The sequence below is a fragment of the Cetorhinus maximus genome, chromosome 35 (assembly GCF_964194155.1).
Source record: "Cetorhinus maximus chromosome 35, sCetMax3.hap1.1, whole genome shotgun sequence".
NCBI classification, from domain to species: Eukaryota; Metazoa; Chordata; class Chondrichthyes; order Lamniformes; family Cetorhinidae; genus Cetorhinus; species Cetorhinus maximus.
This window is the reverse complement of record NC_135913.1, coordinates 3,369,855-3,390,694: the sequence shown is the minus strand read 5'-3', so window position 1 is coordinate 3,390,694 and position 20,840 is coordinate 3,369,855. Positions and strand designations below refer to the sequence as shown.

General features: G+C 51.0%; 1 protein-coding gene across 7 annotated transcripts in view; it reads right to left on the bottom strand.

The window, feature by feature from the left end:
- Positions 1-3,040: 3,040 nt before the first annotated feature.
- Positions 3,041-20,840, bottom strand: part of LOC144672011 (uncharacterized) — an 81,297-nt gene continuing 63,497 nt past the window's right edge. For all 7 annotated transcript variants that reach the window (XM_078533945.1, XM_078533944.1, XM_078533943.1 and 4 more), the window contains 6 exons: positions 18,501-18,581; positions 15,747-15,797; positions 15,439-15,517; positions 12,699-12,813; positions 7,321-7,420; positions 3,041-5,040 (listed from right to left, as the gene is read on the bottom strand). In XM_078533945.1, coding sequence (XP_078390071.1) covers positions 4,827-5,040; positions 7,321-7,420; positions 12,699-12,813; positions 15,439-15,517; positions 15,747-15,797; positions 18,501-18,581 — 640 coding nt within the window. In that variant the 3' untranslated portion in view covers positions 3,041-4,826. The remainder of the gene's footprint in view (positions 5,041-7,320; positions 7,421-12,698; positions 12,814-15,438; positions 15,518-15,746; positions 15,798-18,500; positions 18,582-20,840) is intronic.

Sequence of the window (20,840 nt, the reverse complement as noted above, 5' to 3'; positions counted from 1 at the left end):
GGTTAGGACACAAGAGTATTGCATGCAGTTCTGGAATCCGTATTATTGGAGGGATGTGATTGCATTAGAGAGAGTGCAGAGGAGATTTACCAGGATGTTGTCTGGGCTGGAGAGTTTTAGTCATGAGAGGAGATTAGATAGACTGGGGTTATTTTCCCTAGAGCAGAGGAGATTGAGGGGGGACATGATTGAGGTGTATAAAATTATGAGAGGCATAGATAGGGTAGACAAGAAGGAACTTCTCCCCTTGCTGGAGGGATCAATAATCAGGGGGCATAGGTTTAAGGTAAGGGGCAGGAGGCTGAGAGGGGATGTGAAGAATTTTTTCACCCAGAGGGTGGTGGGAATCTGGAACTCACTGCCTGAAACCCAGGCAGAAACCCTCATAACATTTGAGAAGTATTTGGATGTGCCCATGCAATGCCATGGCATACAAGGCTATGGGCTTACTGCTGGAAAATGGGATTAGAATAGTTAGGTACTTGTTTGACCGGTGCAGACTCGTTGGGCCGAAGGGCCTTTTTCTGTGCTGTAGACATCTTTGACACTTTGTTTTTTTTTCCTAATGGTTTCGGGCAAATTCACACCTCTTTGGAGTATTATGATTCTGAGATGGTTGAAGCAGCTGGGTCAGTTCAGAACTAAAACTGCAGTGAATTCATTGAGCTGTATTGTTGCAGGAATTTAGTCAGTAAGATTTGGGAGCCACATAGCAAAATGGACAGACTCAGACACACAGTTGGTGGGTGGTGGTTTGTGTGAAGAGGGAGAAAGGAAGCGTCAGACACAAAGGGTAGAGGAGGACATTGTCTCTTCATATTCTGCGGCTGAGAGACTATGTCAGACACACAGAATGGGCTGTTACATAAACAGAATTGGCAAAAAGAAACACAAGGCCACACACAAACAACAGTAAGCATGTAGCATAGCCTCAGGGAAGGAGACAAATTTGTGAATTTATAAACAAATTTATGAACAGATTTGTGCGTTCAAGATCTCCTTTCGTGACCCCAGATTCATCGCCAAAAAAAAAGCTTTTCAGTGAAGAACTGCAGAACTGTTGTAATCTGGAAAGACTGCAGACAATTGATGCACACCAAGACTCCAAAACCAGGATTAATGTTGGCTAAAACACAAAGGAGAATTCCCCTGTTCTAACTTGCAATAATGCCACAGGGTCTTTTACATCCACCTGAGAGGCCAGAGGTTCAGCATCTCACCCGAAAAACTAACCATTGAGATGCAATTTTGAAACTCATAAAAAATGTATTTCCATACTCTAACATTTTAGATTTCTTTTATTTTTTTTTCCAAAAATCTACAATTGAAAGTTTGAAAACAGTCGGAAATGTGTCCACAAAAGGGTGATGTGCAGAGTTGGCAGGTAGTGGTCATGGGTCCAGTGCCTGGGCCCAATCAGTCATTGTGTACATTCAGATTTCCTTCATCAGTCAGACTCCAAACCCATTCTATGCCTCACTCACCTGAACATTCATGCTTCCTGAGCAACTTGGGGAATCACCATATTAAGTCGAGGGGCACCTCAATGGTGACTGATACTGAGTGGTTCAAGTGTCTTGGAGGCAAAGGCTACTGATCAGTACAACTTGGAGACTGTAGAAATGAAGTAAGGTCAGAGCCTCACAAAGAGGATGGAAGCAAAGGGGACCAGGAAGGTGGAGTTCAGCTGTAATAGCTATTCTTCGACAGCAGCATCATATGAAACCTCCAAACAAAAACTAAACTTGAAGTGTTTCTGCCGCGTCTTTCAATTACAAATGTTGGCACAGACAGAACTGTAGCCTGTAGCTGTATGCTGAAACAGATACATTTCTAACATGGAAAGTACATGCTAACAGAATGCACACATGCAGAATGCACAGGGAACACAGGCATAGAGTACAGGAGGAAATGGATCATATACAAATGCAGAGTCCACAGAGACACAAGGAATACAGACACATGCAGTGTTCAGGCAGACAGAGAATACAGAGGCACTCAGAGAATACAGGCGTACACACACAGAACAGAGACACCTAGAGCATCCAGGGATACAGACACAAGCGTTGAGTCCAGGCAGAGAGCACCAGAATATAGACGCACAGAGTACAGGCAGCGAGTATTTGGAACACAGACATGCAGAGAATACAAGCTGAAAGTACATGGAGCAGAGACAAATGGAGAGTGCAGGCAGACACAGGAGCAACACAGACACATGCAGTGCACAGGCAGGCACACAGAAAGCATAGGCATATGCAGAGAACAGGTAGGCACAGAATTAGGACAATAAGAGAGTACAGGCAGACAGAGAGGGAAGAGAGGTGCATCCTGCAGGGGGCATATGCAGACAATACGGATACACGGGACACATATACATGCAGAGGCTCCAAGCAGACGCAAACACATTCAGAGCACAGGCTGAGAGCACAGGAAATACAAACATAAGTAGAGAATACAGGTAGACAGACAATAAAGAGATGCAGAGAGTAAGGCACACACATTGAACAGGTAGCACAAGCAGACACAGGTAATAAAGGCATGCAGAGTATGGGTAGACATGCAGAATACAGGCAGGCAAACAAGGAACTGAGACACATGCAGTGAGTACAGGTAGAGAGTAAAAAGAGAACAAGCATATTCAGAGGATATAGACAGGCGCAGAATAACGCATGGAAATAGAACTGGCAGACACACAGGGAACACAAACATGTAGAGAATTCAAGCAGACACACGTAATATAGTCACAGGCAGAGAACACACAATAGTCACATGTGGAGAGTACAGGTAGGCAAAAATATATGGAGAGCAGGCAGACAACAAATACAGGCGCGTGGAGAGTACAGGCAGATGGGAATACAAACGTGTGGGGAATACAGTTGGGCATACAACAAACACATACATGCAGAGTGCATACCCAGACATACAAGGGTCACAGGCACATGCAGAGAGTACAGGCAAACATAATATAGACACATGCAGAGAGTACAGGCAGACAAATGAGGCACACAGATGCAGTGGAACCCGTAAAAAGACAACACAATGGAAGAAAATACTGTGTTTATTGCTCTTTTTTTTTAATAGTTAATTATACAGATTTGTTTCTACTAAACAGTGCTCACAGTGGAGTCTAATGGTTTTCGTCTATGCAACCCATAACTTGAAACTGTAACAAAAACCCCCGTGAGATTTCCAACTCGGTATAAATCCAACTACATCCATCAACTCTTTCCAACAGTCTGACTATAGGCCCACTTAACTACAGGTATTTACACCATCAGGAGCAGAGAGAGCTCTGGTCCAGCACAGCACAACTCTCAGGAACAAGCACACACACATGCACATACAGGCTCACCCTTGTGTGTGCACTTCCACACACATGCTCAGATACACCTTTGCAAACTCTCACACACACACAGACACACCCACCTTCTCGTACAGCCATTCACAATTACTGCCTTGCATGAAGTTGTGTTCACAGGTACTCCCATGCACAAGCCCTCTTTTAACTTCTCAGCCCCACATTTACATTCACTAGTGCACAACTGCAACCCGGTGCCCTCGCCCATTTGTGCATTAACCCAACTCGGTGCAGCACACATTTACACAAGCGCGCGCGTCCATTCAGACCCACTGGTGTCGAGGTTCAGTCCTGTGCTCAAACTCAGTCCTATGTACATGCTCTCAGACACCCTCACTTATGTGCACAGAGACACACAGACACACACACACACATACACCCCCCCACCGCCATGCACGAGGAAACATGCAATCCTGCAAGCGCTCGCACACTTTTAATTCCAGTAGCATGTCACTGCTTTCTTCCAGGGGAGTGCAGAACGACGTGGGATGCTTACGTTTTAATCCTCTCTCGCACTGAGCTCATGAGTAAATCCAGCCTCCGAGGGCAGTCAGATCCCATGCATTTCCCCACAGCATTCAAGCGACAGGATGAAATGTGGAATGACGGCTGGATGAAATGTCCCTTTCCTCTCGCTGTGACGGAGCTGCCTCCTAACCAACCTGCCCGGAATTGTCCTTTCGGTGGAAGGCAAAGGAGAGGGAGCCATCCCAGAACCCCAGCTCTTGCTCACACACACAAACCCCCAACTGATTCCCCCTCTCTGTAATGCAGTGGGGGGGGGGGGGGGGGTGGGTCACTCGCTAGTGATCAAGAGCACAAATCCTGGCTGATTTCCTTCCTCTGTCTAACCCAGGGGGGTCACTGGACAGTGGCGAGGAACAGGGATCCGGCTGCTCACCCCGCTCCCGAGTCCTCCACTGCAACCCAATTCAGGCCGTACATGAGATGCCTTCCCTCTCTATTAACACAGGACACAGAAACACACCACCACATGCTGCAGCACTCTGTCGATGCTTCGGGGAATCATTCAGCTACCTTGTGAATGCAGTGACAAGCTTGCAACCTCCACCCCCCCTCCCCCCCACCATCCACTTGTCCCCGCTGCACCCTTGCCGGAGCCCGTTCAGAGTTTGCGGCGGTCCCCAATGTGACGCTGGGCCTTGGGACTGGGGGGTCTTTCCTGGTGGACATGGCGGAGGGGGGGCGGGGGTGCAATGAGAGCGACGGTTGGGGTAGGAGAGGGGGAGGGTGTCTGGGTTTGACTGAAGATGTCCCTCTCCCAATGCGTACACCAGTTCAGTTGAAATGAGGAGGGTGGCACTTTGTCTCGCTCTCTCTCTCTCTCTATGTCTCTCTCTCCCGCTCCACCACCCGCACTTCGTCCTCCTCTTCGCTCCGACATTGTGGGGAAGGGGTGGAGAGGTTGCGAATGGCATGAGTCTATCTCAGGATGCACTGGGAGGGTCTAGGACTGCACAACCTCCGCACTCTCAGCCAGCGCCTCAGCGATGACCAGCTCCGGGTGGCTCTTGCTCTTGTGGGCCACCACGCTGTCCTTCTTCTCAAACTTCTTCCCGCACATGTTGCAGGAGAACTGGTAGTTAGCGTCAGCATCGTGCTTCTTCATGTGCCAGTTCAGCGAGGCCTTCTGTCGGCAGGTAAAGCCACAGATCTCACACCTGGGGAAAGAAAGAGAGAGAGAGAGAGAGAGAGAAAGTGGGTGAGGGAGACCATTAGTTTTACACTGTGTGAGGGGGAAGCGAGGCGGGGAGCAGGCGAGGGATATGGAGAAGGGAGAGAGGGGGACAATGGAGGGAGGGAGGGATGCTGAATGGGGGGTGTCGGATGGGGTGGCGGGAGGGGAGCGATTGAGGTGCTCGGGAAGGGTGAAGAGGGGGAGAGCCAGAGGTGGGGCAGGAAAGCCAGGGGAATTGGAGTGGGGGGAGCGGGGGGGAAATAGTGTGGATGGGGGAGGCGGCGGCGAGAGAGGTGGGGAGAGAGAGCATGAAGAGTAGGGTTGGAAAAGAGATAGGCGACAGTGTGTGTCGGTGAGCAGGACAGTGCTAGGAGGAGGAGGATGAGCGGATGGAGGGATTTTGAGAGTGGTTGGGAGGAGGACAGAGCTTGGACGAGGAAAGGGGTGGCAAGGAGTGCCCTGGAGAGAGGGCGGGTCGATCAAATTTATGTGGAGACTACCCCTCTGTTGGGGTGCAGAGAGGGCCTCTCATGGTGCTGCAGGGAAAGCCATTCCGGGAATCTGTGGAGGCAGAGCTTGGGGCGGATGGAGAGCCAGAGGACGTCTGAAAGCCAGAGGGACGTGCTACCGTGTGAGAAGGGGCGGGGTAGCCGTTGGGGAGCCGAGGGGAGGGTCAGGGAGACAAAGGGAAGTAGGATGGTGTCTGGGAGCTGACTGGAGTGGGAGGATCCGAGGGCTGGGGGTGTGAGCTGGGGGAAGGGGCGATTCTGGACGTGCAGTGGGGAGGGGGGGCAGCGAACTGCATAGGCGAGGGAAAGGGGAAGGGTCGGGGTGCCCGTGGGGCAGAGGGAGGGTCGGGGTGCCCGTGGGGCAGAGGGAGGGTCGGGGTGCCCGTGGGGCAGAGGGAGGGTCGGGGTGCCCGTGGGGAAGAGGGAGGGTCGGGGTGCCCGTGGGGCAGAGGGAGGGTCGGGGTGCCCGTGGGGCAGAGGGAGGGTCGGGGTGCCCGTGGGGCAGAGGGAGGGTCGGGGTGCCCGTGGGGCAGAGGGAGGGTCGGGTGCCCGTGGGGCAGAGGGAGGGTCGGGGTGCCCATGGGGGAGAGGGAGGGTCGGGGTGCCCGTGGGGCAGAGGGAGAGTCGGGGTGCCGGGGGGCAGAGGTGAGTCGGGGTGCCCATGGGGCAGAGGGAGAGTCGGGGTGCTCGTGGGGCAGAGGGAGAGTCGGGGTGCTCGTGGGGCAGAGGGAGAGTCGGGGTGTTCGTGGGGAAGAGCGAGAGTCGGGGTGCCCGTGGGGAAGAGGGAGAGTCAGGGTGCCCGTGGGGAAGAGGGAGAGTCAGGGTGCCCGTGGGGAAGGAGAGTCGGGGTGCCAGTGGGGAAGGAGAGTTGGGGTGCCAGTGGGGAAGGAGAGTCGGGGTGTTCGTGGGGAAGAGTGAGAGTCGGGGTGCCCGTGGGGAAGAGGGAGAGTCAGGGTGCCCGTGGGGAAGAGGGAGAGTCAGGGTGCCCGTGGGGAAGGAGAGTCAGGGTGCCCGTGGGGAAGGAGAGTCGGGGTGCCAGTGGGGAAGGAGAGTCGGGGTGCCAGTGGGGAAGGAGAGTTGGGGTGCCCGTGGGGACGAGGGAGAGTCGGGGTGCCCGTGGGGAAGCGGGAGAGTCGGGGTGCCCGTGGGGAAGAGGGAGAGTCAGGGTGCCCGTGGGGAAGAGGGAGAGTCAGGGTGCCCGTGGGGAAGGAGAGTCGGGGTGCCAGTGGGGAAGGAGAGTCGGGGTGCCCGTGGGGAAGAGGGAGAGTCGGGGTGCCCGTGGGGACGAGGGAGAGTCGGGGTGCCCGTGGGGACGAGGGAGAGTCGGGGTGCCCGTGGGGACGAGGGAGAGTCGGGGTGCCCGTGGGGACGAGGGAGAGTCGGGGTGCCCGTGGGGACGAGGGAGAGTCGGGGTGCCCGTGGGGAAGAGGGAGAGTTGAGGTGCCAGTGGGGAAGAGGGAAAGTCATGCAGGGCCGGGGGAGAGGTGAAAGGACTTGGGGGAGGTAGAGGTGAGGGGGAGACATGGCACAAGAGGACAGAATGTGGAGACTGTCTGGTTAGGGATAAAGACAGGTATAGAAATTTGGGGTGGGGGGAAGATGGGGAGATAGTGGGGAAAATAGGGGCAGATAAGAGTGGAGGAAGGAAAACGTGCATGGGGAATGGAGGGAAGAGGGTCCGTGGGGTCAGGAGCAAGGAGAGAGGAGGGGGGAACCACTTCTGATCTCCAGGTCTAAAGGCCTCAGATACTTACTGTAGTGGCTTCTCTCCAGTGTGGATCATCCTGTGAACGGCCAAATTGTGAGAACTCTTAAAGGCACGGGCACAGTACTCACAGATATAATCCCTCTGATCTGTCAGGCATAGAGAGAGAGGGTGATTAGGGACAGACAGGTGGGAGAGGCAGACAGACAGATCGATCGGGACACAGAGGCAGAGAATACACAAAAAGCTGCTGTGCAAGAGCCTGTGGAGTTCGGCGTAATATTTTAGCATGGGTAGAGGATTGGTTGAAGGACAGGAAACAGTCGGACTAAATGTGTCATTTTGAATTTTGTATGTTGTAACTCGCAAAAGTGCCACAAGAATAAGTGTTGGGGCCTCAGCTCGCTCCATTCGGTTTGGTTCCACCACCATTGAGGATAGGGAGACTTAAGGGGCATCGTCTTCCTGGAGGGCATTGAACGGTCAATCACCGTTCACAACTGGAAGTGGTAGGGCTGAAGAGCTTTGACCTGTTCTTTGAGCACGTGATTGCTTAGCTGCCGTTAGCAGGCTGCTTCCGCTATTTAGCATGTAGTCCTGTGTTGGTAGCTTCATCAGCCTGGCAGCTCATTTTTAGCTATGTCTGATGTTGCTCTTGGCATCTACTACATATTTCACTGAACCTTGGTTACCTGACTTGATGGTAATGGGAGGATGAGGGATACATCAGACCATGAGGGTATTGATAATGGTGCAAACAATTCTGCTGCCCACAGTGCCTTATGGCTGCTGCATTTTGAGCTGCAAGATCTGTTCTGTCCCTTTTGTTTATTATTAATTCATGGGATGTGGGCTTTGCTGGCTGGGCCAGCATTTATTGCCCATCCCTAACTTCCCTTTAGAAGGTGGTGGTGAGCTGCCTTCTTGAGCCGCTGCAGTCCATGTGGTGTAGGTACACCCACAGTGCTGTTAGGGAGTTCCAGGATTTTGACCCAGCGACAGTGAAGATATACGGCTGATATATTTCCAAGTCAGGATGGTGAGTAACTTGGAGGGGAACTTCCAGGTGATGGCGTTCCCATCTATCTGCTGCCCTTGTCCTTCTAGATGGTAGTGGTCGCCTGGTTGAAAGGTGCCGTTGAAGGAGCCTTGGTGAATTCCTGCAGTGCATCTTGTAGATGCTACACACTGCTGCTACTACGCTTCGGTGGTGGAGGGAGTGAATGTTTGTGGGTGTGGTGTTAATCAAGCGGGTTGTTTTGTCCTGGATGGTATCAAGCTTCTTGAGTGTTGTGGGAGCTGCACTCATCCAGGCAAGAGGAGAGTATTCAATCACACTCCTGACTTGTACCTTGTAGATGGTGGACAGGCTTTGAGGAGTCTGGAGATGAGTTACTCGTCGCACGATTCTTAGCCTCTGACCTGCTCTTGTAGCCATAGTATTTATATGGCTATTCCAGTTCAGTTTCTGGTCAATGGTAACCCCCAGGATGTTGATAGTGGAGGATTCAGTGATGGTAATGCTATTGAACATCAAGGGGCGATGACTGGATTCTCTCTTGTTGGAGATAGTCATTGCCTGACACTTGTGTAGCACGAATGTTGCTTGCCATTTGTTAGCCCAAACCTGGATATTGTCCAGGTCTTTCTGCATTTGGACATGTCCCTCATGTCCCTGAGGAGTCACAAATGGTGAACATCTTGCAATCATCAGCGAACATCCCCACTTCTGACCTTATGATGGAAGGAAGGTCATTGATGAAGCAGCTGAAGATGGTTGGGCCGAGGCCACTACCCTGAGGGACTCCTGCAGTGATGTTCCGGAGCAGAGATGACTGACTTCCAACAACCACAACCATCCTCCTTTGTGCCAGGTATGACTCCAATCAGTGGAGAGTTTTCCCCCTGATTCCCATTGACTCCAGTTTTGCTAGGGCTCCTTGATGCCACACTCGGTCTTCATGTCAAGGGCAGTCACTCTCACCTCACCTCGGAAATTCGTTCTTTTGTCCATGTTTGAACCAAGGCTGTAATGAGGTCAGGAGCTGAGTGGCCCTGGCCAAACCCAAACTGGGTGTCAGTGAGCAGGTTATTGCTAAGCAAGTGTTCTTGATAGCACTGTTGATGACTCCTTCCATTGCTTTACTGATGATGGAGAGTAAGCAGACTGATGGGGTGGTAATTGGCTGGGTTGGATTTGTTCTGCTTTGTGTACAGGACATACCTGGGCAATTTTTCACATAGCCAGGTAGATGCCAGTGTTGTAGCTGTACAGGAACAGCTTGGCTAGGGGCGCGGCAAGTTCTGGAGCTCAAGTCTCCAGTACTATTGCTGGAATATAGTCAGGGCCCACAGCCTTTGCAGTATCCAGTGCCTTCAGCCGTTTCTTGACATTATATGGAGTAAATGAAATTGGCTGAAGACTGGCATCTGTAATGCTGGGGACCTCCGGAGGAGGACCATCCACTTGGCACTTCTGGCTGAAGACTTTAGCAAATGTTTCAGCCTTAACTTTTGCACTAATATGCTGGGCTCCTCCATCATCGAGGATGGGGATATTTGTGGAGCCTCCTCCTCCAGTGAGTTGCCTAATTGTCTACCACCATTCACAACTGGATGTGGCAAGACTGCAGAGCTTAGATCTGATCCGTTGGTTGTGGGATCGCTTAGCCCTGTCGCTGACTTGCTGATTATGCTGTTTTGCACGCAAGTAGTGCTGTGTTCTAACTTCACCAGGTTGACACCTCATTGTTAAGTATGCCTGGTGCTGCTCCTGGCATGCCCTGCTGCACTCTTCATTGAACCAGGGTTGATCCCCTGGCTTGATGGCAATGGCAGAGTTGGGGATATGCTGGGCCATGAGGTTTCAGGTTGTGTTAGGGTATAATTATGGTGCTGCTGATGGCCTACAGCGCCTCATGCATGCCCAGTCCAGAGTTGCTAGGTCTGTTCGAAATCTATCCCATTTAGCACGACGGTAGTGCCACACAACACGATGGAGGGTATCCTCATCGTGAAGGCGGGACTTTGTCTCCACACAACTGTGCGGCGGTCACTCCTACCGATACAGTCATGGACAGATGCGTCTGTGGCAGGCAGGTTGCTGAGGATGAGGTCAAGTATGTTTTTCCCTCTTGTTGGTTTCCTCACCACCTGCCGCAGACCCAGTCTACCAGCTATGTCATTTAGGACTTGGCCAGCTCGGTCAGTAGCAGTGCTACGAAGTCACTCTTGGTGATAGGCATTGAAGTCCCCCACCCAGAGTACATTCTGCGCCCTTGCCACCCTCGGTACCTCCTCTAGGTGGTGTTCAACATGGAGGAGCACTGATTCATCAGCTGAAGGAGGGCTGTACGTGGTAATCAACAGGAGGTTTCCTTGCCCAAATTTGACCTGATGCCACGAGACGTCGTGGGGTCCGGAGTAGATGTTGAGGACTCCCAGGGCAACTCCATCCTTACCGTATACAACTGTGCCGCCACCTCTGCTGGGTCTGTCCTGCCGGTGGGACGGGACATACCCAGGGATGGTGATGTCTGGGACAATATCTCTAAGTTATGATTCCGTAAGGATGTTTATGTCAGGCTGTTGCTTGACTAGTCTGTGAGACAGCTCTCCCAATTTTGGCACTAGCCCCCAGGTGTTAGTAAGGAGAACTCTGCAGGGTCGATAGGGCTAAGATTGCCGTTGTCGTTTCCAGTGCCTTGGTCAATGTCAGGTGGTCCATCCAGTTTCATTTATTTTTGTGGCTTTGGAGCGGTTTTTTACAACTGAGTGGCTTGCTAGTCCATTTCAGAGTCAACCCCATTGCTGCGGGTCTGGAGTCACATGTAGGCCAGGTAAGGATGGCAGATTTCCTTCCCTAAGGGACATTAGTGAACCAGATGAGCTTTCACAACAATCGACAATGATTTCATGGTCATCATCAGACTTTTAATTCCAGATTTTTACAGAATTCAAATTACACCATCTGTCGTCCCCAAAGCATTACCCTGGGTCTCTGGATTCCTAGTCCAGTGACAATACCACTACGCCATCACCTTCTCCTAGCACAGTGACAGTGCAACCATGAAGGAGAGTGCCCTCAATGTGAAGACAGGACTTCATCTCCATAGCGTCTGTGGGGTAGCCATCCCTGCCAATACCATCATGGGCAGAAGCATCTGCAACAGGTAGATTCATGGGGATCCGTTCACGTTGGTTTTCCCCTCATGTTGACTCTCTCACGATATGCCACAGGCCAAATCTGACATGTATGTTCTTCAGGGTTCAGCCAGTTTGGTCAGTAGTCGTGCTACCCGGCCATTCTTGGTGATGGGCATTAAGTCCCCCACCCTTGCTACCCTCAGTACTTCTTCCAAGCGGTATTCAACATGGAGGAGCGCTGATTCATCAGCCGGGGGAGGGTGGTAGGTGGCTTCCATGTCCATGTTTGACCTAATGCCGTGACGCATCACGGGCCTGAAGTTAGGATGTACCTGGGGATGGTGATGGAGGCGTCTTGGGCATTGGCTGCAAGGTGAAATACAGTAAGCAATACTATGTCAGGCTGTGCTTGACTAGTCTGTGAGACAGCTCTCCCAATTTTGACACAAGGATCCAGACATTAGTGAGGGGGCAGCTCGTTCATGTTGCAATCAACAGCCTGAGGGGTTACCATTGACCAGAAACTGAACTGGGCTAGCCATATAAATATTGTGGCTACAAGAGCAGGTCAGAGGCTAAGAATCCTGCGGTGAGTAACTCACCTCCTGACTCTTCAAAGCCTGTCCACCATCGACAAGGAACGAGTCAGGAATGTGATGGAGTACTCTCCACTTGCCTGGATGAGTGCAGCTCCAAAAACACTCAAGAAGCTCGAAACCATCCAGGACAAAGCAGCCTGCTTGATCGGCACCCCATCCGCAAACATTCAATCCCTCCACACTGTGGGTGTACCGGCACCACATGGACTGCAACAGTTCAAGGAGGCAGCTCACCACCACCTTCTCGAGGGCAATTAGGGATGGGCAATATATGCCGGCCTAGCCAGCGACGGTCACATCCCATGGATGAATAAAAAAAAAAATCCTGTCATAATGTAGTGCAAGCTCTAGTTGTATAAGGGCAGGTCTTACGAATTAGGGAAAGGCTTAAGTATATTCGTAAGAACCGGTTTCCAGCTGTGATGGGGGCGGAAAAGGGAGTCCGTGCGTGTGTTGAGTTTGTTAGAACGTGTTATGATTATTGAAGTGTATTGGACTAAAGTCTGCAACATGCGCTTTGCCATGTATACTTTGCTTTTGGACATAGAATCTGAATGCAGATCTGATGACAGGGTCTGACACTGAATGCAGGCACAAACCACACAATGAACCCTGGCAACCCCTCCCCTTGCCCAACATCATCACCCCTACCAATCAGCACACACCGATTGCTGGCACGTACCTGAGTGGTGCTTTGTGTGCCGTAGCAGCTGTTTCTGAAGTCGGAAGAGGCGCCCGCAGGATGGGTGTGGACAGACGTACTTCTTCTTTAGCATGTGCTGATACCTCATGTGGTGCTGAAAAGAGGATGACAGTCACCGTCACCATCGCGAGGGACAAGATTAGTGTGACACAACCATCACGTGAGGAGGCTGGTGTAGCCACAACCCACCAGCCCATGATGAGAGACTCGTATCACCAAATTCACTATCACACAAAAAGTAACTAGTATAACCACAACTCTCTATCTCACAGGGAGAGATTAGTGTAACCATGATTCACTTTTCATAGGCAAAGACTGGTGTAACCATGATAAGGAGACTAGTGTCACCGCAATCACTGTCACACGAGTAACACTGCATGGTTATTCCTTTTTCTGGATCAGAGTGCCAGTGTACAGATTAACCCCATTCTCAGTGAAAATGACAGCTCAGAGTTTAACCCTATTCTAGATGTGACAGACTCCGTTTGAGGGACCAGTGTGGGGAGCTTGTGTAAGCTATTGGCTGAACAGATGACGCGTTACAAGTTCTACTGGTTGCGCTGACCCTGGTTTCAAAGCTGGTAATTTTTTCTGGTGAGTCAGGTGCTAACTGAAAAGGGAACTGAACCTTCAGGTTTCTATGGAAACTGAAACTGAAAGAGAAAACCTCGGGTTTCTGTTGAAACTGAAGCTGGCTGAAACCAGGTAAAAGACACAGGGCCATCTGAGCTCAGATAGTTCAGCGGCGCACTGCAGGGAGGCTGAAGAAAATAAAAGTTGGATCCAGGAGCTGGCAACAAGGTTGTTGCAGCCGTTTTTGTTCCTTAAAGTAATTGACTGACCATACTTGACCGTACAGTGCACAGGGGTTGTCACCAGAGGGGCTGGATAAAGGTAATGCTGGTAGATCAACACCATCATGAGCGGAGCTGAGGTGGTTCCGGAGATGTGCGCCATTTTGGTGAAAACGGTGCCCGTGGAACTCGGATTGGTTGGCAGCTGCTATCCGATGAGGTTCGGTAGCTAAATCCACAATGAAGTGAAGCTGGAATTCTATCGAGGAAGTTCAGAGCTTTGAAGGGCTTTATGGCTGAAGTTGGTGCCATATATGCTGAGTGGGCTACCTGGTAAATCCTGAAAATCTATTTTCGATGTACATGCTATTCAATGTGTAATTTATAATACACAGTGACTGTGATTTGTCTGGCAATTCCTGTTTAAATTATGTTGATTTTGGTTTGATTGTTCAAGCAAAAACCATAAAAAGTGAAATCTTGACCATTAGCTTTCTCGTCGGTTTAATGTTCTCAGTGGGATCATACATAGATCAGGGTGACAGTGCACAGTTAAACCCTATTCTAGATCCAAGTCATAGTGCACAATGTAGCTTTATCCTGGATTAGAGTAACACCACACGGTTTAACCCTGTTATAAATCTGAGTTTCAATGCACAGTTCAACCCTGTCCTAGATCAAAGTAATATTGTTTAATCCCATTCTAGATCAGACTAACCAAGCCCAATTTAACCTGATTCTAGATCAGTATGGCACTGCACTGTTTAACCACATTCTAGATCAGAGTGACACTGCACTGTTTAAAATTATTCTATTTGGAATGACACTGCACCAGCTAACCCTATTCTGATCAGAAACAGAGCCCAGTTTAACCCCATGCTAGATCAGAGTGCCAGTGTACATTTGAACCTTATTCTAGATCAGTGTCACACTGCAGTTCAAAACTTTTCTAGATTAGCGTAACAGCGCACCGTTTAACACAATTCTAGATCAGATTGATACTGCAGTTTAACCCTATTCTGATTCAGAGTGACACTGCACTGTTTAACCATACTCTAGTTCAGTGCAACATTGCAGATGAACCTCAATCTAGATGTGAGTGGCACTGTACTATCTAACCCTATTCTAGATCAAACTAACAGGGTCCAGTTTAACACCATCCGAGTGACACAGCAATTTAACCCTCGTCTAGGTCAGAGCTATAACACAATTTAATTCTATTCTAGATCACAGCAGCACTATACAATTTAACAAAAGTAAAATCCTGCGATGCTGGAAATCTGAAATAAAAACAGTAAATGCTGGTCTGGCAGCTTCCACCAGGAAAGAAATGGAGTTAACATCCATGTCAAGGACTAGAGTTCTGGTTCAAGTTTAAGGAGCTCTGAAGAAAGGTCCTTGAGCTGAAACATTAAGCCTGTTCCTCTCTTCACAATGCTGCCAGAGCTGCTGAGTGTTTCAAACATTTTCTATTTACACTGTGCCCCTTAACCCCTTTTCTAGACGTGTGAGAGTGCACAGTTTAACCCTATTTTAGGTCGAAGTGGCAGCACACAACTTAACCCCATTCTAGATCACAGAGAGAACACAGTTTAACCACGTTCTAGATCAGAGTGAAAGAACACAGTTTAACCACATTCTAGATCAGAGTGAAAGAACACAGTTTAACCACATTCTAGATCAGAAGGTCAACACACAATTTAGTACGTTAGGACACCGTAACACTGAAGAGTTTAACCCTATTCTAGATCCAAGTAGCACAGTCTAGTTTAACCCTATTCTAAATGTGAGTAACGCTGCACAGTCTAACCCGACTCTGGCTCAGGATGATACAGAGGGTCAAGAGTCTGCAAAGATACTTGATTTAAAAAAAAAAGGTGCATAAAAAGAATGAAGTGTGCCAAACGGATCAAGTTTGCACTGACCTGCAGATACCTTGGATTGGCGAGGATAGTTCCACAGCCTTCCATCTCACAGCGCACGTACTGGATAGGAGGCTTCTTCCTGAGACAGAGGAGGGAGCAGTTAGACCAGGGCATTCGCTCGCTCCCCAGCTTCGTTTTACCGGAAGGCCCAGCTTCTCTTGCAGCCCGCACCCACTTCCCCCACCCTCCCCTTAACTAGAACGAATATGTTTTGTGAGAAACTTCAACCAGTCTTATGTTGGAACTCCCCAATGTTGAAGCTTCCGTAACCGGGTTATATGTCAGTCACTGCCCCGTGCCAGACTTACCGCTTTTTGGGTTGGCGAGGGCCTCTGTCTTCTTTGGATCTCCGTGGCCTCCTGTCAAAGATTGAAGGGATGAGGCGTCAGCCATGTAATTATGCAAACTACACATGGTCAAGGAATCACAGGATCTTACATAGAAACTAGGAGCAGGAGTAGGCCATTCGGCCCTTCGAGCCTGCTCCGCCATTCATTATGATCATGGCTGATCATCCAACTAAATAGCCTGGTCCCGCTTTCTCCCCATATCCTTTGATCCCTTTCGCCCCAAGAGCTATATCTAACTCCTTCTTGAAAACATACAATGTTTTAGCCTCAACTACTTTCTGTGGTAGCAAATACCACAGGCTCACCACTCTCTGGGTGAAGAAATTTCTCCTCATCTCAGTCCTAAATGGTTGACCCCATATCCTCAGACTGTGACCCCTGGTTCTGGAGTCCCCCACCATCGGGAACATATGAGATTATCCCTCATTCTTCTGAACTCCAGCGAATATAATCCTAACCGACTCAATCTCTCCTCATATGTCAGTCCCGCCATCCCAGGAATCAGTTGGGTAAACCTTCGCTGCACTCCCTCTTTGGCAAGTACATCCTTCCTCAGATAAGGAGACCAAAACTGCACACAATATTCCAGGTGTAGTCTCACCAAGACCCTGTACAATTGCAACAAGACATCCCTGTTCCTGTACTCGAATCCTCTGGCTATGAAGGCCAACATACCATTTGCCTTCTTTACCACCTGCTGCACCTGCATGCTTACCTTCAGCAACTGGTGTACAAGGACACCCAGGTCTCGTTGAACATTCCCCTCTCTCAATTTATAGCCATTCAGATAATAATCTGCCTTCCTGTTTTTGTGACTGAAATGGATAACCTCACTTCTATCCACATTATGCTGCATCTGCCATGCATTTGCCCACTCACTCAGCTTGTCCAAATCACACTGAAGCATCTCTACATCCTCCTCACAGCTCACCCTCCCACCCAGCTTTGTGTCATCTGCAAACCTATAGCACAGGGGGGGTCAGTCTGCCCATTGTGCCAGTAGGAAGTGATATCCAGTTTAGTCCCACACACTGTGTTTTAACCATAAGCTTTTAAATTAGTCCTCTTCAAGTACACGTCCAATTGCCTTTTCAATGTTCCGATTGAATCTGATTCCCACTTTCTGCGACTCTTGTTGGTGCAATCCAGATCTCAACAAGTCTCCACAGAAAGACATTTCCCATCACATTCCCTCTATTTCTTTTGCCAATGGTTTTAAACCTACGACCTGTAGTAATGACCCACTTGCCATAGCAAACTACTTGTTCTTATTTACTCTAACAAAACCCTTCATGATTTTGAACGCCTCGACCAAATCTCCCCATAACCTTCTCTGCCCTCAGGAGAACAATCCCAGCTTCTCCAGTCTCTGCGTCATTGAAGTCCCTCATCCCTGCCATGTGGCAAGAGCTTATGAAGCCACAGCTGTCGTATTATTGTACGGACTTGAAGTGTTGGAACAAGAAAAAAGGTTGGGAAATTAAAGAATCCAAACTGCAAAGTTGGTTGAGAGGAACATCCAGGGAACAAAGGGTCAAGAATAAATGAAATTATCAGAAATAGGGCAAGAAACAGTTAACCGGAAGGGCTAACAAAGGCCAATACAATTGGTTTTGTGCTCACTTTAAGAATGGACATGGTAGAAAACCTTTTGCAGCTTAATACAGGAGGTGCATGAACAAAGAAGCTTTGGATAGGGAATTGGTGAGGGGGGAGGAAACAAAGTACTGGTAACGTGTTTGCACTCACATTGGCAGGATGCGTCGAGTGGTGTCCCCTAGGAATTTAGCAGGTAAAGAAGCTGTAATAAAGCCGTATAATTCAGCAGTCATGCCCCAGCCGGAGTACAATTCTGGGCACCGTGCTTCAGGAGGGCTTCAAGGACTTGAAGATGGTGCAGAGGAAAGTACTGGAACGGTACCAGAAATAGGGGACTTTCTGGTATGTTGAGAAACTGGGGCTGTTCTCCTTACAGTAGAGGAGGTTAAGGAGATTTAATTGACCTGTCCATAATTGAGAGGCTTTGACAGAGTAAATAATGAAAAGTTACCTCAACTGGCAGGAGAGTCAGTAACCAGGCTACTGTAAAGCTCTGAGCTCTGGTTAGGAAGCCATTTCCTTCGTCTCTCTCCCTAACTGAAGCACTTTGTCCCAAACATCCTCTTGGCAAACTTTGTTTTTTGCCCTCTCTAGGGCCCTTGACCAATCTCCACTGAGGTACATTCATGCATGCATGGCTATGTAGCGATCTGAAAGGCATGGTGCAGTGCAGTGCACAGCAGAGAAAAATCAGAGGGAACATCAGCCTACCCTGCCCCCTTTTACACAATCCTCTCCCTGAGGGCTGAATGATTTGTGAAGGTTCAGCAGCATTTCCTTGTTTCTTTTCTATCCAAAGCCGCGATTAGCAAATCTATGCACGCCAAATGCTTTCATAACCGCCTCATCAACTTGCCCGTTTACCTTCACAGGTTTGTCGAAATGCTCACAGGGCCTCTCCACTCTTGCATGCCCTTGAAACAGTGGCAGTTTGAGAACTGTTCCCAATGCCCCAACATTCAGCTGACGTGGGAATGAAATTGGGCGGAGGGTCGCTCAAAGGAGGAACGGAATTGGAGGCGGGGGGGGGGGGGGGGGGGGGAGAGGGCCAATATGAGGGGCAATGTAATGTTGTGCTTCTCACTCAAAGGGGAAAATGGTGTCTTCCTTTACCTTTTAGGAGGCTCCACCTGCTCGACCGTCTCCAGTTTCACTTTCTCCTTCCGTGGTTTCCTCCTCGGTTTCCCACGTTCTCTGAGGGTAAGAACAAATCGCAAATAAGAGCTCTCTCTCGAGAAAGTGAGGGGAGAATATCCAGGGCCCACAAACAGTCAGATAATCCCACTGCATGGCACAAAGGCGGGGAATTATGGGGTAGAGGAAAGGTAAAGAAGGGGAGAGAGCAAGCGCGCGAGGGCAGTGGGGGGGGAGAGAGAGTGCACGTGGGAGGGGGAGAGAGAGCAACTGCGCGGGGTGGGGGAGAGAGAGCAAGTGTGTGTCGGGGGGAGAGAACAAGTGTGCATGGGGGGGAGAGAACAAGTGTGCGTAGGTGGGGAGAGAACAAGCGTGCGTGTCGGGGGGAGAGAGAGCAAGTGTGCGTGGGGCTGGAGAGAGAGCAAGTTTGCATGTGGGGGGAGAGAGAGCAAGTGTTCCTGTGGGGGGAAGACAGAGCAAGTGTGTGTGGGGGGAAGACAGAGCAAGTGTGTGTGTGGGGGGAGAAAGAGCAAGTGTGCCTGTGGCGGGGAGAGAGAGCAAATGTGTGTGGGAGGGAGAGAGAGCAAGTGTGTGTGGGGGGCAGAGAGCAAGTGTGCATGTGGTGAGAGAGCAAGCGACTGTGGTGGGGGGAGAGAGCAAGTGTGTTAGGGGGGGAGAGAGCAAGTGTGCTTGGCAGGTAGAGGGCAAGTGAGCGTGGGGGGAGAGTGAGAAATTGTGCGTTGGGGGGAGAGAGCAAGTGTGTTTGGGGGGGCGAGAGAGCAAGTGTGAGTGAGGGGGGAGAGAGAGCAAGATTGCGTGGTGGGGGGAGAGAGCAAGTGTGTGTGTGGGGGAAGAGAGTAGGTGTGCGTGGGGGGAAGAGAGAGATCAAGTGAGCGTGGGGGCAGGAGAGAATAAATGCGCATGGGGGTGAGAGAGCAAGTGTGCGTAGAGGGGAGAGAGCAAGTGTGTGTGGGGGGAGAGAATAGGTGTGCATTGGGGGAAGAGAGAGCAAGGGTGTGTGGGGGGGAGAGCAAGTGTGCGTTGGGAGGGGAGAGATCAAGTGTGCGTTGGGAGGGGAGAGAGCAAGTGTGCATGGGGGGAGAGAGCAAGTGTGCATGGGGGGAGAGAGCAAGTGTGCATGGGGGGAGAGAGCAAGTGTGCATGGGGGGAGAGAGCAAGTGTGCATGGGGGGAGAGAGCAAGTGTGCATGGGGGGAGAGAGCAAGTGTGCATGGGGGGAGAGAGCAAGTGTGCATGGGGGGAGAGAGCAAGTGTGCATGGGGGGAGAGAGCAAGTGTGAATGGGGGGAGAGAGCAAGTGTGCATGGGGGGAGAGAGCAAGTGTGCATGGGGGGAGAGAGCAAGTGTGCATGGGGGGAGAGAGCAAGTGTGCATGGGGGGAGAGAGCAAGTGTGCATGGGGGGAGAGAGCAAGTGTGCATGGGGGGAGAGAGCAAGTGTGCATGGGGGGAGAGAGCAAGTGTGCATGGGGGGAGAGAGCAAGTGTGCATGGGGGGAGAGAGCAAGTGTGCATGGGGGGAGAGAGCAAGTGTGCATGGGGGGAGAGAGCAAGTGTGCATGGGGGGAGAGAGCAAGTGTGCATGGGGAGAGAGAGCAAGTGTGCATGGGGGGAGAGAGCAAGTGTGCATGGGGGGAGAGAGCAAGTGTGCATGGGGGGAGAGAGCAAGTGTGCATGGGGGAGAGAGCAAGTGTGCATGGGGGGAGAGAGCAAGTGTGCATGGGGGGAGAGAGCAAGTGTGCCTGGGGGGAGAGAGCAACTGTGCATGGGGGGGAGAGAGCAACTGTGCATGGGGGGGAGAGAGCAAGTGTGCGTGGGGGGGAGAGAGAGCAAGTGTGCGTGGGGGGGGAGAGAGAGCAAGTGTGCGTGGGGAGGGGAGAGCCAGTGTGCGTGGGGAGGGGAGAGCAAGTCTGCGTAGGGAGGGGAGAGCAAGTGTGCGTGGGGAGGGGAGAGCAAGTGTGCGTGGGGAGGGGAGAGCAAGTGTGCGTGGGGAGGGAAGAGCAAGTGCGCGTGGGGAGGGGAGAGAGCAAGTGCGCGTGGGGAGGGGAGAGAGCCAGTGCGCGTGGGGGGGAGAGAGAGCCAGTGCGCGTGGGGGGAGAGAGAGCAACTGCACGTGGGGGGGAGAGAGAGCCAGTGCGCGTGGGGGGAGAGAGAGCCAGTGCGTGTGGGGGGAGAGGGAGCAACTGCACGTGGTGGGGAGAGAGAGCCAGTGCGCGTGGGGGGAGAGAGAGCAAGTGCACATGGGGGAGAGAGAGCAAGTGCGCGTGGGGGGAGAGAGAGCAAGTGCGCGTGGGGGGGAGAGA